This window comes from Oncorhynchus mykiss, chromosome 23, assembly GCF_057628025.1.
Source record: "Oncorhynchus mykiss isolate SJ-2025 chromosome 23, ASM5762802v1, whole genome shotgun sequence".
In the NCBI taxonomy this organism is placed as follows: Eukaryota; Metazoa; Chordata; class Actinopteri; order Salmoniformes; family Salmonidae; genus Oncorhynchus; species Oncorhynchus mykiss.
In genome coordinates this window covers 14,334,253-14,356,354 of record NC_143044.1, presented here as the reverse complement: position 1 = coordinate 14,356,354, position 22,102 = coordinate 14,334,253, and the positions used below count along the sequence as shown (strand labels likewise).

Below are 22,102 nucleotides of genomic sequence, written 5' to 3'. Positions count from 1 at the left end.
ATGCTGCCTAAGTATGATTCCCAATCAGAGACAACGATAGACAGCTGTCCCTGATTGAGAACCATACCCGGCCAAAACATAGAATACAGAACATAGAATGCCCACCCAAATCAACCCTGACCAAACAGAGACATAAAAAGGCTCTCTAAGGTCGGGGGTGACCCCCCCCCCCCCCCTCCCGCAGAGGTGCGGATTCCGGCCACAAAACCTGAACCTATAGGGGAGGGTCTGGGTGGGCATCTATCCGCCTTGGCGGCTCTGGTGCAGGACGTAGACTCCGCTCCACCTCTGTCTCACCCCACTGTGGTGTCGCCTCTGGGGCGGGGACCCTCGCCACTGACCGGACTGGGGAACCTCTCTGCGGGCCCCAGATTGGGGACCCTCGTTTCAGGCCCCGGACTGGGGACCCTCGTTTCTGGCACCGGACTGGGGACCCTTGTTGCGGGCCCCGGACTGGGTACCCTCGTTGCGGGCCCCGGACTGGGGACCCTCGTTGCGGGCACTGGACTGGAGACCGTTGCTGGAGGTTCCGGACTGGAGGCCTTCGCTGGAGGCTCCGGACTGGAGACCGTCGCTGGAGGCTCCGGACTGGAGGCCGTCGTTGGAGGCTCCGGACTGGAGGCCGTCGTTGGAGGCTTTGTGCCATGACTCCTCATTGGAGGCTTCGTGCCATGGGTCATCACTGGAGGCTTCATGCCATGGATCATCACTGGAGGCTTCGTGCCATGGATCATCACTGGAGGCTTCTTGCCATGGATCATCCCTGGAGGCTTTGTGCCATGAATCATCACTGGAGGCTTCGTGCCATGGATCATCACTGGAGGCTTCTTGCCATGGATCATCACTGGAGGCTTCGTGCCATGGATCATCACTGGAGGCTTCGTTTCATGGATCATCACTGGAGGCTTCTTGCTATGGATCATCACTGGATGCCGGGTGCGTAGAGCTGGCACAGAATGCACCGGGCTGGAGAGACGCACTGGAGCCCTGGTGCGTAGAGCTGGCACAGGGCTTACCGGGCTTGGGAGGCGTACTGGAGGCCTAGTACGTAGAGATGATCACGCCCTGACATTAGAGAGGATCAGGTCGCGCAGAGCTGGCACAACCCATCCTGGCTGGATGCTCAGCCTAGCTCGGCAACTGCGGGGCGCTGGCATAGGACACACTGGGCTGTGGATACGTACCGGAGACACAGTACGTGTAACCGCAAAGCATGGTGCCTGAAGGGTCACATGCTCCTCAAAGCGCTTATCTTGCTCCAGACTCCAACCCCTCCAAACTCTTTCTTCCATCTCCACTGCCAACCACTCCTCGCTCAAACGATCCAAGAATTCCTCTTCGGTCTCGGACTCCTCAGCACCGACGCCCACGTCATCTGTTCCTCCCCCAAAATATTTTGGGGCTGCCTCTCAGGTTACCGTTGTGTCCTTTCCTCCTGACCACGCTGCTTGGTCAGTTTGTGGTGGGTAGTTCTGTCAAGACCGTCTTCCTGGAAGGAATAAGTGGACCAAAGCGCAGCGTCGTGAGCGTACATTTCTGTTTATTAGGTGAATGTCGCCAACAAAACAAAGAAACGACCATGAAGCTTAACTTAGGCTATGATGCCTCTAACAAAGTCAACTTCCCACAATGACAGAGGCTGCCTAAGTATGATTTCCAATCAGAGACAACGATAGACAGCTGTCCCTGATTGAGAACCATACCTGGCCAAAACATTGAAATACAAAAACATAGAAAACAGAACAAAGAATGCCCACCCAAATCACACCCTGACCAAACAGAGACATAAAAAGGCTCTCTAGCGTCCCACCTGGCCAACATCCAGTGAGATTGCAGAGCGCCAAATTCAAATACAGAAATACTCATTATAAAAATGCAGAAAAGATACAACTATTAAACATAGGTTTAAAGATTAACTTCTTGTGAATCCAACCACAGTGTCAGATTTAAAAAATGCTTTACAGCGAAAGCATACCTTACAATTATTTGAGAACGTATCCCAGCAGACAAATCCTTACAAACAGTAACCAGCCAAGTAGTCAGAAATAGAGATAAAATTATTCACATACCTTTGATGATCTTCATATGTTTGCACTCAGAAGTGTTTGCACTAATTTATTCAATAAATGTTCCTTTTGTTCGATAAAGTCTCTCTTTATATACGAAAACCTCCGTTTTGTTCACTCGTTTTCTTCAGTAATCCACAGACTCAAACGCAGACACAACAGGCAGACAAAAAAATCCAAATTGTATCCATAAAGGTCATAGAAACATGTCAAACTATTTTTATATTCAGTCCTCAACCAGACAATGACTTCGTCAATATAAAAGAGGCACTCTCTCTGGTCGGGCGCATGAAAAAGCTCTGTCCACTCATTCAGACTGCTCTTACTCACTCATTTTTTCAGAATACAAGCCTGAAACAATTTCCAAAGACTGTTGACATCCAGTGGAAGGCATAGGAATTGCAATTTGAGCCCTAAGTCAATGGATACTGTAATGGCATTGAATAGAAAAAAAAGAAATCTTACTTCCTGAATGGATTTTTTTCAGGTTTTCGCCTGCCAAATCAGTTCGGTTATACTCACAGACATTCTTGAAACTAGGGGGCACTATTTTTATTTTTGGAAAAATAACGTTCCCAAAGTAAACCGCCTTTTTCTCAGGACCAGATGCTAGAATATGCATATAATTGACAGCTTAGGATAGAAAACACTCTAAAGTTTCCAAAACTGTCAAAATATTGTCTGTGAGTATAACAGAACGGATATTGCAGGCGAAACCCTGAGGAAAATCCAATCAGGAAGTGCCTCTTATTTTGAAACCGTGTTCATTTCCTATGCACCCCTATTGGCCATTGAAAGGGATATCAACCAGATTCCTTTTTCTACGTATTCCCTAAGGCGTCTACAGCATTTTGACGTAGTTTCACGCCTTTATGTTAAAGAATGAGCGTAAACGACTACATTGCGTAAGTGGCCAGCTGAAGGCTCTCAGAGTGATTCTTGCGTAAAAGACAGAGGTGGTAATTTTTCCTCTCGCTCCTACTGAAAAGCCAATTGTCCCGGTTGATATATTATCGAATAGATATTTGAAAAACACCTTGAGGATTGATTATAAAAAACTTTGCCATGTTTCTGTCGATATTATGGATATCAATTTAAAAATTTTTTGCCGTTGTCGTGACCGCTATTTCTGTTGGATTTCTCAACATAACGTGACCAACAAACAGAGGTATTTTGGGTATAAAAATAATCTTTATGGAACAAAAGGAACATTTGTTGTCTAACTGGGAGTCTTGTCAGTGAAAACATCCGAAGATCATCAAAGGTAAACGGTTAATTTGATTGCTTTTCTGATTTTCGTGACCAAGCTTCCTGCTGCTAGCTGGACATAATGCTATGCTAGGCTATCGATACATTTACACAAACGCTTGTCTTGCTCTGGCTGTAAAGCATAATTTCAAAATCTGAGATGACAGGGTGATTAACAAAAGCTAAGCTGTGTTTCACTATATTTCACTTGTGATTTCATGAATATGAATATTTTCTAGTAATATTTTTTGACCGTTGGCCTATGCTAATTAGTGTAGTTGATGACAATTCTCCCGGATCCGGGATCGGTAGTTTCAAACAGTTTTGGAAACTTTAGAGTGTTTTCTTTCCAAATCTACTAATTAAATGCATATCTGAGTAGATGGAAGTTTAATTTGGGCATGCTTTTCATCCAAAATTCCAAATGCTGCCCCCTACCCTAGAGAAGTTAATATCTGTGACTGTCTGGAGTCCCTGCCACATACGTCTCATGTCTGAAACGTTGAATTGTGGCTCCACTTTGTCTCTGTACTGATATGTTTGCCTGTTTGATTGCCTTTCCAGGGCATAGCTGGACTGTACTTGTCCATGTTCCCAGTCACCTTGCTGAGGTTAAATGCAGTGGTTCGCTTCCACGTTTTTTGGTTTGACTAAGTTCTAATCATCATAGTGGGAACAACATCCTCTGTGCACTTTTCTGATGAACTCAGTCACAGAGTCAGTATATATGTCAATGTTATTCTCAGAGGTATCCCAGAACATATCCCAGTCCACGTCATCAAAACAATCTTGAAGTATAGATTTTGATTGATCAGGCCAACGTTGAACAGTCCTTACCACGGGTACTACCTGTTTAAATTTCTGCCTATAGGAAGGGAGGAGCAGATGGGAGGCATAATCTGATTTGCTGAAGGGAGGGTGGGCCGTCTCGGAAGGGAGGGTAGCAATTGTCAAGAATTCTTGATGAGCGAGTAGTAAAGACGATGTGTTGATAAAACTTTCTCCTTCCAGCTGTGCGATGTACAAAAAAACCCTGGCTGTATGGACAGGGACAGTATATCTGGAGAAGAGCGATGATTCTGTGAAACAGAGTTTGTTATAGTCCCCGATGTTTCACTGGAAGGAGATCCTCGCCCTCTGTTCGTCAACTTTATTGTCCAGGGACTGAACATTACAAGTAATATACTCGGAAGCGGTGCATGGTATGCACAACTCCTAAGTCAGACTAAAAGCCCATGCCGTCGGCTCTGTGTTGGAGCAACCCCTGCAATACTTCTAGGGCTTTGAGATGTCTCTATTATGACATTGTGTTATCTGTAAATATTAACATAACATAACATTGGAAGAGTTACAATCCAAAACGCTATATATCCAGTTTCATAAATGTTTGTAAATTATTGTGCCTTTATTATTTATTGTGCCTTTATTATTTATTATTGTGCCTTTTTTATAGCCTTTATTGTGTAGCCCTTTACTAAAGTCAAATTATCTAGTGGCTTCATGGGTGCAATATTATTAATATTTTTCATAATTTTATAATGAATAAATATGGTGTTTCTATGTCAAATGGTTTTGTTATTTTTCTGAATTCTGTGATGTATATCAAGAAAACGTTAAATCTATGAATAAAAAATCTGAGAACACACATGAAGATACCCATAAGCAATCATTTCCGATGAAATAACACACATGAAAAATTGGTGGATATAACATTTTGGAAATAAACTCTTCATAAATTGATCTTATCGAGAAAATCACAGAACTGCTCCTGTTCATCAAGTGCACTGAAATTGCAATTTACCATAACGTCATAACACTGATGATGATAGCCATCATTGTTATGTCTTGTGGGGTATGTTTGTGTGTTCAGAAAACCATTTTTACATTTTCCAAATATTTATTGAGTTACAATAACACCCTGCATACTTGCGTTTATTTTCAAGCTGTATTCAAACCTCATATCTCATTTTAAGATCTGATAATCACAACAAACTTTTTCTATGCTAGAGTACACAGTGTAACTTTCATTATTACTCTAAGTGGGAATCCAAACATCCCTGACAAGGCTGGGCTGTTTAAACAAATGTACAGTGACACTCATCACAGATAAAAGGCCAAAGAGATGAGGCTGTGTACACATGCGTAATACCTGTTATTCTGTCACATGAAAGGGGCATGTATCTGCGGAATGTGGATCCTGATCAAAACAAGTTCTTAACAAAACATTTTTTCAGGAAGGTGTCATCATACTGTTGGGTGCTGGCAACCGTTTGCCCTATAGAGAGGCACAATGCACACTATTCATCTTTGTGAAGTAATTGCAGTGACTATCTGAGAGATTGAGCAACGGTGGAAATCTCCCTATCGCTGGGAAATTGGTAATAAAAATGGTACACGCCATACTATACAATGCTTTGTGTGTTTGAGCAACTCATTTGAAAACATTTGGTTGCTACTGATTCAAATTCTGGATGACGTATAAAAACTACTATGGAGTCTTTCAAACGGTGAGGAAGTTGGCTTGTGTGTCGTAGACTGACCTCACCTGGTGAGTCAGTGTTGTTGATTGCTCTTGTTCCCCAAAGGCCATGATGGGACCTACACTTTCCCCAAAAAGTCAATACATTGCTAATATACTAGTAATAACTAATTCCTAGTAGTATTGACATATTTGCTCAAATGGATTTATGGTTTATTTGAGTTATGTTACAGTGATGCATCATGTTGACTAATGTATTGCTGTGGCAAATCTGAGTCAATTGGTTCATTGAACCCTACAGAAGATAATATATTTCTCATCATATGTATTTCTTCCCAATCTGTTTGTCTTTGTCACAGTGATGTCTGCAATGCTCCTCATGTGGTGGCCAGAAGGCACGGCATCGCTCTGTCCTACCCCAAGAACGCTGCTCTGACGCTGGGCTGGCTCTCCTATATTCTTAGAAAAACCCCAAAGGGGTTCTACCTGGAACCAAAAATGATTCTTCAAAGGGTTCTCCTATGGGGACAGCCAAATAACCTTTATAGGTTCTAAGAGTGTAGGGGGACCCTGGGTGTCTGGTTTGGTCCAGGCTGGTGTTCCATCTATCTGTGGCCGACAAGTCCTCTGTGGTCTCAGGTCTGGCCTACTCTGATGATGTCATACTAAAGGATATTTATCACCACATGCAGTACTTGGAAATAGAGGGAATTGTGAATATTCTAGTGATTTATGGACCCTTTTCTGTCAAATAATTGGATTGCATTGAGGTCTGAAGTTAGAATAAGGAGCAGGCATGTCTTGAAAAGAAACTACAAGTCATACAATATAATTTGAACAAAACATTTCCTATGAACACATTTGCATTGCACTTGATCCTTCTTTTATATCTTTCTAATTCATGTCAGCAAGTGAAGTCAGCCTGTCTACTTAAAGTGCTATCTTGGCAAGTGTCCAGTTTTGAATGTCTCATGCACCTGCGTTCTTCAAGTGGATTCCCTCGGTCAACTCTTTCTTCCTGATGTGCCCGATATTCCAGCTCGGCCACAGCTCGGTCCCATTCACTGTAAACAAACAATCTGCCCATTGTTAATACAAATAATAAGCCAAAATTCCCAATATTCCCTCTGTGCCAGACAAACACAGTAAACAGATGAACCAGGGGGGCAACATTACAGCCGGGAATATAAATGCCGATTCTACATTATTCCTGATCCAGAACCTCTTCTGTTAGCAGCCAAAAAGCTTGCCTGAATTCTGCTCTATAAAGTGTCCCCGAGCCACAACCACTTTGGGCAAAGCCGTTTCACACGTACACTGAGTGTACCGAACATTAGGAACACCTTCCTAATATTGAGTTGCACCCCCCCCCCCCCTTTTAGCCGCAGAACAGCCTCAATTCGTCGGGGTATGGACTCTACAAGGTGTCGAAAGCGTTCCACAGGGATGCTGGCCTATGTAGACTCCAATGCTTCCCACAGTTGTGTCAAGTTGGCTGGATGTCTTTGGGTGGTGGACCATTCTTGATACACACAAATAACTGTTGAGCGTGAAAAACCCAGCACCTACTACCATATCCCATTCAAAGGTACTTAAATATTTTGTCTTGCCCATTCACCATCTGAATGGCACACAATCTACAATATATGTCTCAATTGTCTCAAGGCTTAAAAATCCTCCCCTTAATCTAAACTGATTAAAGTGGATTTAACAATAATAATTGACATCAATAAGGGATCATAGCATTCACCTGGATTCACCTGGTCAGTCTGTCATGGAAAGAGCAGGTGTTTTTAATGTTTTGTATACTCATTGTATAAATTACTCAATATTAATAAAGTAAAATGAGTAGAATCCCCCCTTTCTCTGATACTTATTGTAATACATATTGCAATATAATCTTGCTTTCCTGTATTATATTTATGCTAAAATGTTCTTCTACTGAGCCATTTACTTTATGTTAGTATTCTTATCTTATATTATTTCTTATTATTGTTGCATTGTTGAAAAGGAACCAGCAGTTAACCATTTCATTAGACGGTGTATACCATGTGTATCCTGTACTACATATGAGTAAAAAACTTGAAACTTGAGATAAGAATAATTGCAAATGGAGCTACGGAGGAAAATCCTACACTGACAGAGTAAAGACAAATTGCTCAGTAAAAATGAAAGCTACGCTGTTATATACTGTTCCAATTGAGTAGACTTTTGGAGTGGCAATGTTTAGAACAGCTGACTCAATGGCACCATATAGTTAATATCCATCCATGACACAGACACATTTGTGGAACGACAGAAGAAGTGTGAATAGTCAATAATGCAATGCGTGTGTAGACATTTCTGGTGCCCATAGCTAATTCAGTATGCTCACAGGAGACATAGAGAACTACCCCTTAAACGGGAAATAGGTGTCTATGGACTTTCTGTTTGATAACAGAGTTTTGGAAATGAAACTATAAAACCCCTTCGAACAACAGGAGATTAGTCTGTCTACATGACCACATCCCCTCTCGCTCCCCTTCTCCATATTGCTCTTCCCTCCCTCCTTCTCTCTCACACTTTTTCTCTCTCTTACTTCCTGTAGTATAATTTAACAAAAGTAATTTGAGAACCGAGCTACCAAATTATTACTAACACGTTGACTATCTAACTCCCAGAAATTATACTCTCAACCACTGCTAAGCGCCTTTATCGACATGGGTATAAGGCCTGTCCTTCTTTCGGCAAATCCAACCATGACTCAATCTTGCTTTACCCCACCTATAAACACAAACTCAAGAGGGAAGTTCCGGTGGTCAGGTCTGTACAGCATTAGTCCGACCAATCACTGGGACTGGAATATGTTCCAGGTCGCCTCTGGAGATTGCTTCAATTAAAACGCTGACTCAGTAACCGTTGTGTGTGTGGGTGGGTGGGGGGGGGGGGGGGGGGGTGCATAGATGATGTGATGGGGGGGGGGGGGGGGGGGATGCATAGATGATGTGATACCGATAATGTCTTTCAAAATGTTCCTGAATCAAAAACCGTGGATTGAAGGCAGCCTTGTAGGAAAACTGAAAGAGAGAGAGATGCTGCTTATAAACAGGCCAGGGTGACAGGGGACAAATGTTTGGTTAAACAGTACAAATAGGACAAACGCAGATCGATCAAGATGACGTATGTGGCAGGGACTCTTAATGATCAAGGATTACAAAAAAGAAAGCCAGCCACATTGCGGTCACCAACGACACCCTTTTCTCACGATTCAAGCACAATGACCCTGAGCTGCCGAGGAGAGCCCACGAAGACAACATGAGCTATACACTCAAGGTCTCAACTAAGGACTTATGCAAGTCATTCAAGCGTGTTAACCCTCAGAGCATGTGCAGCTGGCTGTTGTGTTCGCTGACATTTTCAATCTCTTATTAGCTCAGGCTACGATACCCACCCACTTCAAGATGTCAACTATCATCCCCGTGCCCAAGAAAAGAAAAGAAAAGTAACTGAACTGAATGACTACCAACCAGTAGCACTCACTTCCGTCATCATGAATTGCTTTGAGAGTCAAAGACCATATCATCTCCTCTCTCCCTGACATACTTAACCCTCTCCAATTCACCTACCGCTTGACAGATCCATGGCATGTGCTTTCGCCATTGCACTGCAAACTGCTCTTACCCACTTGGACGAAAGGATGCATATGTGAGGATGCTGTTCATTGTCTACAACTCGGCCTTCAATACCATAGTGCCCTATACACTCATTATAATGCTCATGGGTCTGGGTCTGAACTCATCCGTGTGCAATTGGGTCCTGGACTTCCTGACAGGCCACACCCAGGTGGGGAAGGTAGGCAACATTACCTCCTTGACACGGATTCTCAATACAGGATTCCCACAATGGTGCGTCCACTGTCACCTTCTATATTCCCTGTATACCAACGCCTGCGTGGCCTCACAGTTCCAACTGCATCATCAAGTTTTCTGACAACACAACAACAACAAGATAGCCTACAGGGAAGAGGTAGGCATTCTGATGGCATGGTGCCAGGTAAACAACCTCTCCCTCAAAGTTTGCAAAACAAATGAGCTGATTGTGGAATTCAAGAGGAACCAGGCTGGACATGCCACAGTCCTCATCAATTGGGCCGCTGTTGAGACAGTCAATAACTTCAAATTCTTTTGCGTACACATCTCACGGAAGCTGAAATGTCCTAACCACACTGACACAGTGGTGAAGAAGGCATGACAGTGACTCTTCAACCTCAGGATGCTGGTGAAATTTGGCCTTTCCCCTCCTGTTCTACAGGAGTACGATCGATATCATACTGTCGGGCTGCAACACAGCCTGGTATGGCAACTTCAACGAAATGGACTGCAAGACAATTCAGAGGGTGATGCGTGCTGCCGTACGCACCATTAGGTGCACACTGCCTGCCCTAAAGGACACCTACAACACCAGGTGTCGCAGGAAGGTCAAGAAGATCATCAGGGACCCCAGCCACCCAAGCCATGCCCTGTTCTCCCCACTGCAATCACTAAGTACAGAAGCAGTATGGCAAAAACTGGAACACTGCCCAATATTTTCTACCCTCAGACCATCAGGCTGCTGAATAGCCACCACCAGTCAGCTACCTGCTCCCTCTCACTACTCCCGCTAAACCATCAAGCTCTATGACGAAACTGGCTCTCATGAGGACCGCTATAGGAAAGGAAGACCCAGAGTTACCTCTGCTGCAGATGATAAGTTCATTACAGTTACCAGCTTAAGAAATCTGTAATTAACTGCACCTTAAATCACTGCCCAAATAAATGCTTCACAAAGTTCAAGTAACAGACACATTTCAACATCAACTGCTCAGAGGAGACTGCTTAAATCAGGCCTCCATGCTCCAATTGCTGCAAATAAACAACTTCTAAAGGACACCAATAAGAAGAAGAGACTTGCTTGGGCCAAGACAAATGAGCAATGAACATTAGTCCAATGGAAATCTGACATTTGGTCAGAGTTTTGGTTCTAACCGCCATGTCTTTGTGAGAAGCAGAGTAGGTGAATGGAAGATCTCCGAATGTGTGGTTCCCATCATGAAGCATGGAGGAGGAGATGGTGTGGGGGTGCTTTGCTGGTGACACTGTCTGTGAGTTATTTACAATTCAAGGCACACTTAAGCAGCATTGCTAGCACAGCATTCTGCAGTGATACACCATCCCATCTGGTTTGCGCTTAATGGGACTATTGTTTGTTTTTCAACAGAACAATGACCCAAAACACACCTCCAGACTGTGTAATGGCTATTTGATAAAGAAGGAGAGTGATAGAGTGCTGCATCAGATGACCTGTCCTCCACAATCACTCAACCTAAACCCAATTGAGATGTTTTGGGATGAGTTGGACCGTAGAGTGAAGGAAAAGCAGCCACCAAGTGCTCAGCATATGTGGGAACGCCTTCAAGACTGTTGGAAAAGCATTCCACTACCTTATGAAGCTGGTCGAGAGAATGCCAAGAGTGTGCAAAACCGTCTTCAAGGCAGTGTGGCTACTTTGAAGAATCTCAAATCTCAAATATATTTGATATGTTTCACAATTTTGGCTACTACGGGATGCCATATGTGTTATTTTAAAGTTTTGATGTCTTCTCTATTATTCTACAATGTGGAAAATAGTAAAAAATAAAGAAAAACCTTTGAATAAGTAGGTGTGTCCAAACAGTTGACTGGTACTGTATATGAAAAACTTTCATGTGATTGTTTGTCACATGTTACAGTGAAATTCGAATTAGCAGTTTCACATGTAATAAAACTCCACATTTACTCCATTGTTTGTAGACAAAATACAGGTAAACAAACACTGTATAGGCTAGAAACATGTTTAAAACTATAACTTTAAAATCGTGGATGGTCAGGTCTTGCATCCATAGCGTAGTCTATGTTAATGTTTCAATTATGGATTGCCACTTTAACACCTTAATGAGTAATAGTGTTGTTATATGATGCAATCCAATTGTAATAGTGTTATTATATTATGCAATCCTATAGAAGTAGTGTTATTATATTATGCAATCCTATAGTGAGTGAGTTACTTTTGTGCCATTACTATCAGGCAAAACGTCTGAAGTCGAGAACAACATTCTTAGTATAGCAAACAAAATATAATGATTTTGAAAGCAAAACACAAACCCAAACTATTGATGGCAAAACAAAATATTGCAAGGGAATAATTGTTTAAATACGAAAGCAAACTAATTGTTAATGAATGCAACAAAAAAATATTTTTTATGAAAAATATTTATGATACATTTCTGATAACGCAATTAAATAAAATTCTTTAGCCTTTGCTGCCTTTTTTCGAGTTGCACGTTTTGGCACATTAATTTCAGCAACATAGCACCCTGCATCCCACTGCTGGTTTGCCTCTGAAGTTAAGCAGGGTTGTTTCTACTTAGTCCCTGATGTGACTGGATGTGTGAGAAACATGTAGAACCTCACACACACATGTCCCAAAAACAATTGTCACATGTGGGTCTCTCTCACCCCCTGCCCTCTCCTAGCACATAGGACAATCCCGCCTCTCTCTCCCTCATGCTGATCCCCATGCCTCTACCCCTTCACATTACTTCCTCTGTCTCTTGCTCACTCCCCTTTCCAGGAAAACATGGACACTCCTCACCCTGCCTAGGGTCAGCACAGTGGCATCAAAAGAGCAGAGCCCCAGAGCAGCCTCCTCAGCTCAGAGGGGAAGCATCCTATTAGACAATGGCACAGTAATGGCATCTGAGGGTCCCCATTGTCCCATTAACAGTCATTAGGGCTTAATGGGAAATGCTTGCCCCCCCATCCCTACATCCCCCCTCCAAACCGCCACTCACCTAACCCTTTGATTCTCTCCTCCTTCCTCCCTCCATCCCTCCAACCCTCCTTCCTCTTAATGCCCCTGTTTGTTTTGCCATCAAAAGACAGTCTTTAAGTCCTACAAAAGAGGGGGTTGGAGCGCAATCTCATATGCGTGAGAGGACTTTACAAAGTTGGAGTCTGGTAGAATAGAATAAAAAGGGAGACGGTGGACCTCCGGTGCTTTGATCTCAGTGAGGGGTAAATGGACTGGATTGTCTTGTACCCTGCTGGTGGGCTAAACTGAGACAGAGTGAGTTGCAGGGGTTTAAATCAAAGGTTGGGTTATCTTCACTGGGTCATCTCCATCACATTAGGATGTTGTCTAAATGTTGATTCATTCACATCAACATCTGAGGGTACTTGAGGTGCCAAAAATAACACTCAACAGACCGTCAACACCCCTAAAGGAAGGCAATGGTCAAGTTCACCTCTATATGCAGACAATATATTCTGATACTCGTCAGTTTTTTCCCCTGTCTCTTTCCTTGGTGAACACGGACCTTAAAGGACTATGTCCGTAATATAAAACATCAGCATTTTATTTCTCCCAGGACCATACTCACTCACAGTCCTTACTAGTTGAATCATACTCATAACTGAGGCCCTACAGTTTGACAGACTACATAATCCACATGCCCTGACCAAGAGAATCTACCTGACAAAGAGAAAATACAGGCCTACAGAATTATCTGGTCAAATCCATATATTTATATTTTAGTCATTTAGTAGACACTTTTATTCTACTGGTCCCCTGTGGAAATCAAACCCAAAACCCTGGGTTTGAGCATCTTTCTCTACCAAATCAGCCACATGGGACCATATAGCCAGTACAAACTCAGGGCCCTACTCATAACCAAACCCCAATTGCTTGCGTGCTTTGTGGGGTCGTGTTAAGGTTCAGTCTCTGTGTTCCTCCATTGTGGGTGGGAAACATCACATTACTGTCACCCTCACAGCTGACATGAAGAATGGGACATAATTCACTCTAACTCAGCCCTGGACTGTCAACTTGGTCTGAATAAAATGTATTATTTCTGATCACGCTTGACACACTCTCCTTATGTGATTGACAGTGGTGATGGGACTGGTTTGCCCCATTTGTGGATGGTGAAAGTATTTGTGAAGTTGTCATGCTCTTAGGTAGCCACCCAAGTAGCCAATTGATAACATATTTTAGATAATTTGTTGATATAATCAAAATGTCCTTACATGTCAATTGCTGTCCCAGAGATGTCTTAATTCCCCAGTAACCCCAAACTATTCCCTTGGCTCGAACTACACAGTCACATCAACTCTTAGCCAAGCACCAAATCCTCCAGAATCCTTGGGGATATTTTTGGACCTATTCTGAAAGACATGGTGATCAAGCAATATTAATATTAAAATACTGACTACTTTTGTTGCTATCAGCAAATTCCTCAATGTATGCATTTGACCATCACATTACACTGCACAAATCTGAATTTAAGAGCTCTTCCATTTTTGGCACCTTAAAAAAAACGGACAATCCCAAAACAACACTGGCAGCCTCACAACAATGTTACATCTAATTTAAACTGTGTTTTGGGCATTCTGACAACAATAAACATCTGTTTAGAGGAGGATGGTCAGCACACTTCAAAACTAAACCACTCCACTGTCTCCCTCACAAACAATCACACAACATAGTGATAGCAGGGGTTCTGAACAAATACTACATTTTTGTGAAGTGCACAATCTCCAACATGCCATTCAGTTCTGTCCCACTGGTCTACTAATTACAGTTGCTTGCGAAAGTATTCACCCCCCTTGGCATTATTCCTATTTTGTTGCCTTACAGCCTGGAATTAAAATATATTTTTTGGGGGGGTTTATACATAACAAAACCCCATAGATATACAAAAACCCTAGACAAGACAAAAGCACAAATACCACCCTAGTTACACCCTTACCTAACCAAAATAATAAAGAAAACAAAATCAAATCAAATCAAATCAAATTGTATTTGTCACATACACATGGTTAGCAGATGTTAATGCGAGTGTAGCGAAATGCTTGTGCTTCTAGTTCCGACAATGCAGTAATAACCAACAAGTAATCTAACTAACAATTCCAAAACCACTGTCTTGTACACAGTGTAAGGGGATAAAGAATATGTACATAAGGATATATGAATGAGTGATGGTACAGAGCAGCATAGGCAAGATACAGTAGATGGTATCGAGATAGATCAGATAACTAAGGTCAGGGTGTGACAGGGGTTGCAGACTCTGGGGCCATTCATAACAGGTGTATATATACTGAGATCATGTGACACTTAGATTGCACACAGGTGGAATTTATTAAACTAATTATGTGACTTCTGAAGGTAATTTAGGGATCTTATATAGGGGCTTCATAGCAAAGGGGGTGAATACATATGCACGCACCACTTTTCCGTTTAGATTTTTTTTTAAATTATTTTAAACAAGTAATTTTTATTTTCACTTCACCAATTTGGACTATTTTGTATATGTCCATTACATGAAATCCAGATAAAAATCCATTTAAATTACAGGTTGTAATGCAACAAATTAGGAAAAAGTCCAAGGGGGATGAAAACTTTTGCATTTCACTGTATGCAACTGCTATCACATATCTATAGTCAAGTTATCTACTACCCTAATTTAAATAAAATAAAATAACATTTTATTTGTCACATGCGCCGAACACAACAGGTGTAGGTACCTTATATTGAAATGCTTACCTACAAGCGTTTAACCAACAATGCAGTTTATCAGAAAATACCCCCCCAAAAAAGAAATGTAAGAGATAAGAATAACAAATAATTAAAGAGCAGCAGTAAATATCAAAAACGGGGCTATATACAAGAGGCAAAGGTGTCTAGGTAAATGAGGAAATATGTATATGTAGGGAAGTTATTAAAGTGACTATGCATAGATAATAACAGAGAGTAGCAGCAGCATTCTGGGGGGTGGGGGCAATGCAAATGGTCTGGGTAGCCATTAGATTAGCTGTTCAGGAGTCTTATGGCTTGGGGGTAAAAGCTATTCAGGAGCCTCTTGGACCTAGACTTGGACCTCTATTACTGCTTGCTGAGAGAACTGTCTAGGATTAGGGTTGCTGGAGTCTTTGACCATTTTTAGGGCCTTCCTCTGGCACCGCCTGGTATAGAGGTCCTGGATGGCGGGAAGCTTGGCCCCGGTGATGTACTAGGCCATACGCACTACCCTCTGTCGTGCCTTGCGGTCGGAGGCCGAGCTGTTGCCATACCAGGCAGTGATGCAACCCATCAGGATGCTCTCTATGTTGCAGCTGTAAAAATATTTTGAGGATCTGAGGAACACGCCAAATCTTTTCAATCTCCTGAGAGGTTTTGTTAAGCCCTCTTCCTGACAGTCTTGGTGTGCTTGGAACATGTTAGTTTGTTGGTGATGTGGATGCCAAGGAACTTGAAGCTCTTGACCGGCTCCACTACAACCCCGTCGATGAGAATGGGGGCGTGCTGGGTCCTCCTTTTCCTGTAGTCCACAATCATCTCCTTTGTCTTTATCACGTTGAGGGAGAGGTTGTCGTCCTTGCACCACACGGTCAGGTCTCTGAACTCCTTCCTATAGGCTCATTGTTGTCGGCCTCCCACTGTTGTGTCATCAGCAAACTTAATGATGTTGTTGGAGTCGTGTCTGGCCAAGCAGTCATGAGTGAACAGGGAGTACAGGAGGGGACTGAGCACACACCCCTGAGGGGCCCCCGTTTTGAGGATCAGCGTGTCGGATGTTTTGTTACCTACCCTTACCACCTGGGGGCGGCCCATCAGGAAGTCCAGGATCCAGTTGCAGAGGGAGGTGTATAGTCCCAGGGTCTTTAGATTAGTGATGAGCTTTGAGGACACTATGGTGTTGAATGCTGAGCTGTAGTCAATCAATAGCATTCTCACATAAGTGTTCCTTTTGTCCAGATGTCAAAGGGCAGTGTGGAGTGCAATAGAGATTGCATCATCTGTGGATCTGTTGGTGCGGTATGCAAATTGGAGTGGGTCTAGGGTTTCTGGGATAATGGTGTTGATATGAGCCATGACCAGCCTTTCAAAACATGTCATTGCTACAGACGTGAGTGCTACGGGTCGGTAGTCATTTAGGTAGGTTACCTTAGTGTTCTTGGGCACAGGGACCATGGTGGACCACCTTGGAACATGTTGGTATTACAGACTCAGACAGGGACAGGTTAGAAATGTCAGTGAAGACACTTGCCATTTGGTAAGCACATGCTTGGAGTACACATCCTGGTAATTAATCTGGCCCTGCAGCCTTGTGAATGTTGACCTGTTTAAATCTTACTTACATCAACTTCGGAGAGCTTGATCACGCAATCGTCCGGAACAGCTGATGTTCTCATGCATGTTTCAGTGTTACTTGCCTTGAAGCAAGCATAGAAGTTATTTAGCTCATCTGTTAGGCTCGTGTCACTGGGCAGCTCTCGGCTGTGCTTCCCTTTGTAGTCTGTAATGTTTTACAAGCCCTGCCACAACCGACGAGCCTTGGAGCCGGTGTAGTACGATTCGATCTTAGTCCTGTATTGACTCTTTGCCTGTTTGATGGTTCGTTGGAGGGCATAGCATGATTTCCTATAAGCTTCCGTGTTAGACTCCCGCTCATTGAAAGCGGCAGCTCTACCCTTCAGCTCAGTGCGAAGCCATGGCTTCTGTTTTTGGGTATGTACGTATTGTCACTGTGGGGGACGACGTCCTCGATGCACTTATTGATAATCCAGTGACTGATGTGGTTTACTCCTCAATGCCATCAGAAGAATCCCGGAACATATTTCAGTCTGTGCTAGCAAAGCAGTCCTGTAGTTTAGAATCTGCTTCATCTTTTTTTTTTACGACTGAGTAACTGGTGCTTCCCGCTTTAATTTTGGCTTGCAAGCAGGAATCAGGAGGATAGAATTATGGTCAGATTTGCTAAATGGAGTGCAAGGGAGAGCTTTGTACGCGTCTCTGTGTATGGAGTAAAGGGGGTCTAGAATGTTTCCCCTTTGCACATTTGACATGCTGATAGAAATGAGGTAAAACTGACTTATGTTCCTTGCATTAATATCCCCGGTCACTAGGAGTGTTGCCTCTGGGTGAGCGTTTTCTTGTTTGCTTATGGCGGTATACAGCTCATTGAGCTCGGTTTTAGTGCCAGCATCAGTCTGTGGGGGTATGTAGACCGCTATGAAAAATACAGATGAAAACTCTCTATGTAGATAGTGTGGTCTACAGCTTATCATGAGATAGTCTACCTCAGGCAAGGAAAACCTTGAGACTTCCTTAGATATCGTGCACCAGCTGTTGTTTACATACAGTATATGCATAGACCCCCGCCCCGTGTCTTACCAGAGGCTGCTGTTCTGTCCTGCCGATGGAGTGTATAACCCGCCAGCTGTATGTTCTTAATGTTGTCGTTCAGCCACGACTCCGTTTTTAATGTCCCGTTGGTAGGATATACGTGCTTTCAGTTCAACCCATTTATTTTCCAGCAATTAAACATTAGCTAGCAGGACAGAGGGCAAGGGCAGATTAGCCACTTGTCAACTGATCCTCACAAGCGACCCTGATCTTTTGCCTCGAAATCTCTGTTTCCTTCTCCAGCGAATCAAGGAGATCTGGACATGGTCAGGTGTCCCTCCCATTCGACTCATTGAAGATGAATTCTTTGTCCAGTTTGAGGTGAGCAATCTCAGGTCGGGTGTCCAGAAGCTCTTTTCAGTCATAAGAGACGGTAGCAGCAACATTATGTACAAAACAAGTTCAGAACAATGCAAAAAAAAAAAAAAAAAATAGCATGGTTGGATAAGAGCCGATAAGACAGCAGCCATCCCCTCCGACGTCATCACATCACCATTCCTCTTAGATAAATATATGATCACTCAAAGAAAAAGCAACGCTAGGACTGCAGGGAGTGATCCTAAGCAGCTGATTCGGAGCCTTGATTAGCAAGGAGCTAACTAGAACTCTTGTGCATAATGTTTTAATTCAACATGGCGCCCCCCTCTCTCTGTCCCATCAAAAATATTGTCTTTAGTTAAACTTTTGTTCTTGTCCGTTGACACGCCCTGACCTTAGAGATCCTTTTTATTTCTCTATTTGGGTGGGCACTCTAGTTTGTCTGTTTCTTTGTTGGCCGGGTATGGTTCCCAATCAGAGGCATCTGTCTATCGTTGTCTCTGATTGGGAATCATACGTAGGCAGTCTTTTTCCCACCTGTGTTTGTGGGTAATTATGTATTTTCTGTGAGTGTTTGTGTACGCCACGGTTGCGTCATGTTCGGATTCTGTTTACCTGTTTTTGTGAAGGTTTCACTTCATTTAAAGATGTGGAATTACATGCACGCTGCGCCTTGGCTCATTTACGACAGGGAGTTCGAAGACAGTGAACGTGACAGAATTACCCACCACAAAAAGACCAAGCAGCGTGCGCCAACTTGGAAGATGAGCTAGACCGGGGAGGATATTATGGCAGGGGACAAGACCGTGTCATGGAAGCCCGAGAAGCAGCTCCCAAAGTTTTTGGGAGGGGCACACGGGGAGATTGGCGGAGTCAGGGTTTAGACCTGAGCCAACTTCCCGTGCTTACCGTGGGGAGCATGTGACCAGTCAGGCACCGTGTTAGGCGGTGATGCGCACTGTGTCTCCAGTGAGCATTCATAGGCTGGTGCGCTCTGTGCCAGCGCCCCTCTTTTCCCGGGCGGAAGTGGGCATCCAGCCAGGATGGGTTGTGCCAGCTCTATGCTCGAGACCTCCAGTGCGCCTCCACAGCCAAATGTATCTGGTGCCTGCTCCACGCACCAGGCTTCCAGTGCATCTCCCCAGTATGGTGAGACCTGTTCCGGTTCCACGTACCAGATCTCCAGTATGTCTCCCCAGCCTGGTAAGCCCTGTGGTAGCTCCACGCACCAGGCTTCCAGTATGACTTCTCAGTCCGGTGAGACCTGTTCCGGCTCCACATATGAGGCCTCCAGTGATGATCCATGGCCCGGAGCCTGTAGTGATGATCCATGGCACGAAGCCTCCAGTGATGATCCATGGCCCGAAGCCTCCTGTGATTATCCATGGCACGAAGCCTCCAGTGGTGATCCATGGCCCGGAGCCTGTAGTGATTATCCATGGCACGAAGCCTCCAGTGATAATCCATGGCCCGGAGCCTGTAGTGATGATCCATGGCACGAAGCCTCCAGTGATAATCCATGGCCGGAAGCCTCCAGTGATAATACAGGGCACGGAGCCTCCAGTGACGAACCCCAGTCCGGAGCCTCCAGTGACGGTCCCCAGTCCGGAGCCTCCAGCGACGGTCCCCAGTCCGGAGCCTCCAGAGACGGTCTCCAGTCCAGAGCCTCCAACGACGGTCTCCAGTCCAGAGCCTCCAATGACGGTCCCTAGTCCGGAGCCTCCAGCGACGGTCCCCAGTCCGGAGATTCCAATGACGGTCCCCAGTCCGGAGAGTCCAGCGACGGTCCCCAGTCCGGAGCCTCTAGCGGCGGTCTCCAGTCCGGAGCCTCCAATGACGGTCCCTAGTCCGGAGCCTCCAGCGACGGTCCCCAGTCCGGAGCTTCCAACGACGGTCCCCAGTCCGGAGAGTCCAGCGACGGTCCCCAGTCCGGAGCCTCCAGCGACGGTCCCCAGTCCGGAGCTTCCAACAACGGTCCCCAGTCCAGAGCCTCCAGCGACGCTCTGCTGTCCGGAGTCTCCAGCGACGGTCTGCAGTCCGGAGTCTCCAGCGACGCTCTGCAGTCCAGAGCCTCCAGCGGCGGTCTGCAGTCCAGAGCCTCCAGCGGGGGTTCCAAATCCAGAGCGTCCAGGGATGATTCACGGTCCGCATCCTCCGGCAACAATCCACGGTCCGGAGTCTCCGGCGACGATCCATGGTCCAATTCCACGGAAGCGGAGGGATCAGCGTGCGGAGTGAGGGCTATGTCCCGAACCGGAGCCGCCACCGAGGACAGATGCCCACCCCTATAGAGTCAGGTTTTGTGGCCGGAGTCCACACCTTTGGGGGGAGGGGTACTGTCACACCCTGACCTTAGAGAGCCTTCTTATTTCTCTAGTTGGTTATGTCCTACTGGTCTAAAGAGCATTAGTTTTCCTTAGTATCACGTACTGATTCAATCTTTGTCAGGTGTTTTTATTTTGTTATGTAAAGTTGGATGTATATGGTTTGTTTATATTTTTCTGTATCTTAAGTTGGCCAAATATGTGAAATATTCTCAGACAGGTCTCATTGCTCTTTCATTGCTTGTTGTGAATTCTGTAGTAACAGCAAACCCCCATGTGAAATTTAAAGATAACTACTAATAATTTGAAAGGAATTGATTTGAACATTAAACTTAAAAATGATTAACAGCTTAAAAAAGAAAAGGCACAGATTTATCTCCTACAGGAGACACATCTGACAGACTTGGAACATGAGAAATTAAAGCGAGGCTGGATAGGCAAAGTATTTTACTCATCATATAATTCAAAAAGCGGAGGGGCTGCCTTTCTTATTCACAAAAGTCTATATTTTATACTGGATAACATTGTTGAAGATTCTCAAAGTAGATATGTGATTATTACTGGTTTTCTATATGGCGAGAATATTCAGCTGGGATCAATTTATGCACCTACTATTTACCATTATGGCAAAACTTGTAAATGATGTGGCTTCAATGGCAATAGCATTTTGTGTTTTAGGAGGAAACTATAATTGTCCATTGAACCCACTGGTTGATCAAAAACCTCGCAACCAGAAGGCATCTAGGAAAACTACGGGTATACATCATTTTTGTTATGCTTTCTGTCTGCATGATGTTTGGAGAATTATGCATCAAAATGAAAAGGACTTACTTTTATTCCGTCAACCATAAATCTTGTTCTAGAATTAACTACTTTTTAACTTCACAACTGGTTTTAGACCGAACACAGTCTTGTGATATCGGTATCATGTGTTTGTCGGACCATTCACAGGTCAGCATAGTAATGTACCCACCTTATAGGGATCCATCTAACAGAAGGTGGCATTTAAACCCTATGCTATTTAACACACTGGAATTCACCGTGTTTTTAAATAATCAATGGAATCTCTATATGGAGAATAATGACATCCCCAACGTATCTCCTTCAATAATTTGGGAAGCAGACAAGGCAGTTATGAGAGGGAATATTATTTCCTATGTCGCAGCTGGACTTAGAGTTAAAAGTAAGTCAACTTGAAGACGAATTTAAAATAACTTCTTCCAAACCGCTCTTCAAATAATTACAAGCTGCAAGATGAATAATCGACCAACTGTTTACAGACAATCTAATTTCCACGCTAAACAAATTGACTACTCTCAAGACTGTCAAAGAATAAAACTGCAACAGACACTATACCCTTATTAATAAAGGAGCAATCAGGTATTGAACGATTCACCACTAGGGAAAAAAATACCATTATGAGGGAC

The 22,102-nt window shown here is 43.9% G+C and overlaps 1 protein-coding gene and 1 pseudogene across 1 annotated transcript; one reads left to right on the top strand and one right to left on the bottom strand.

Moving 5' to 3' along the window:
- Positions 1–240: 240 nt before the first annotated feature.
- On the bottom strand, positions 241–1,292 carry LOC149972518 (uncharacterized; annotated as a pseudogene).
- An 8,191-nt stretch (positions 1,293–9,483) lies between these two features.
- On the top strand, positions 9,484–20,589 carry LOC149972517 (uncharacterized). The gene is made up of 5 exons (XM_090218051.1): positions 9,484–9,624; positions 18,277–18,368; positions 19,335–19,482; positions 19,987–20,320; positions 20,495–20,589. Exons 1-5 carry the CDS (start codon positions 9,484–9,486, stop codon positions 20,587–20,589), a joined length of 810 nt encoding a protein of 269 aa, XP_090074177.1.
- The last annotated feature ends 1,513 nt before the right edge of the window (positions 20,590–22,102 follow it).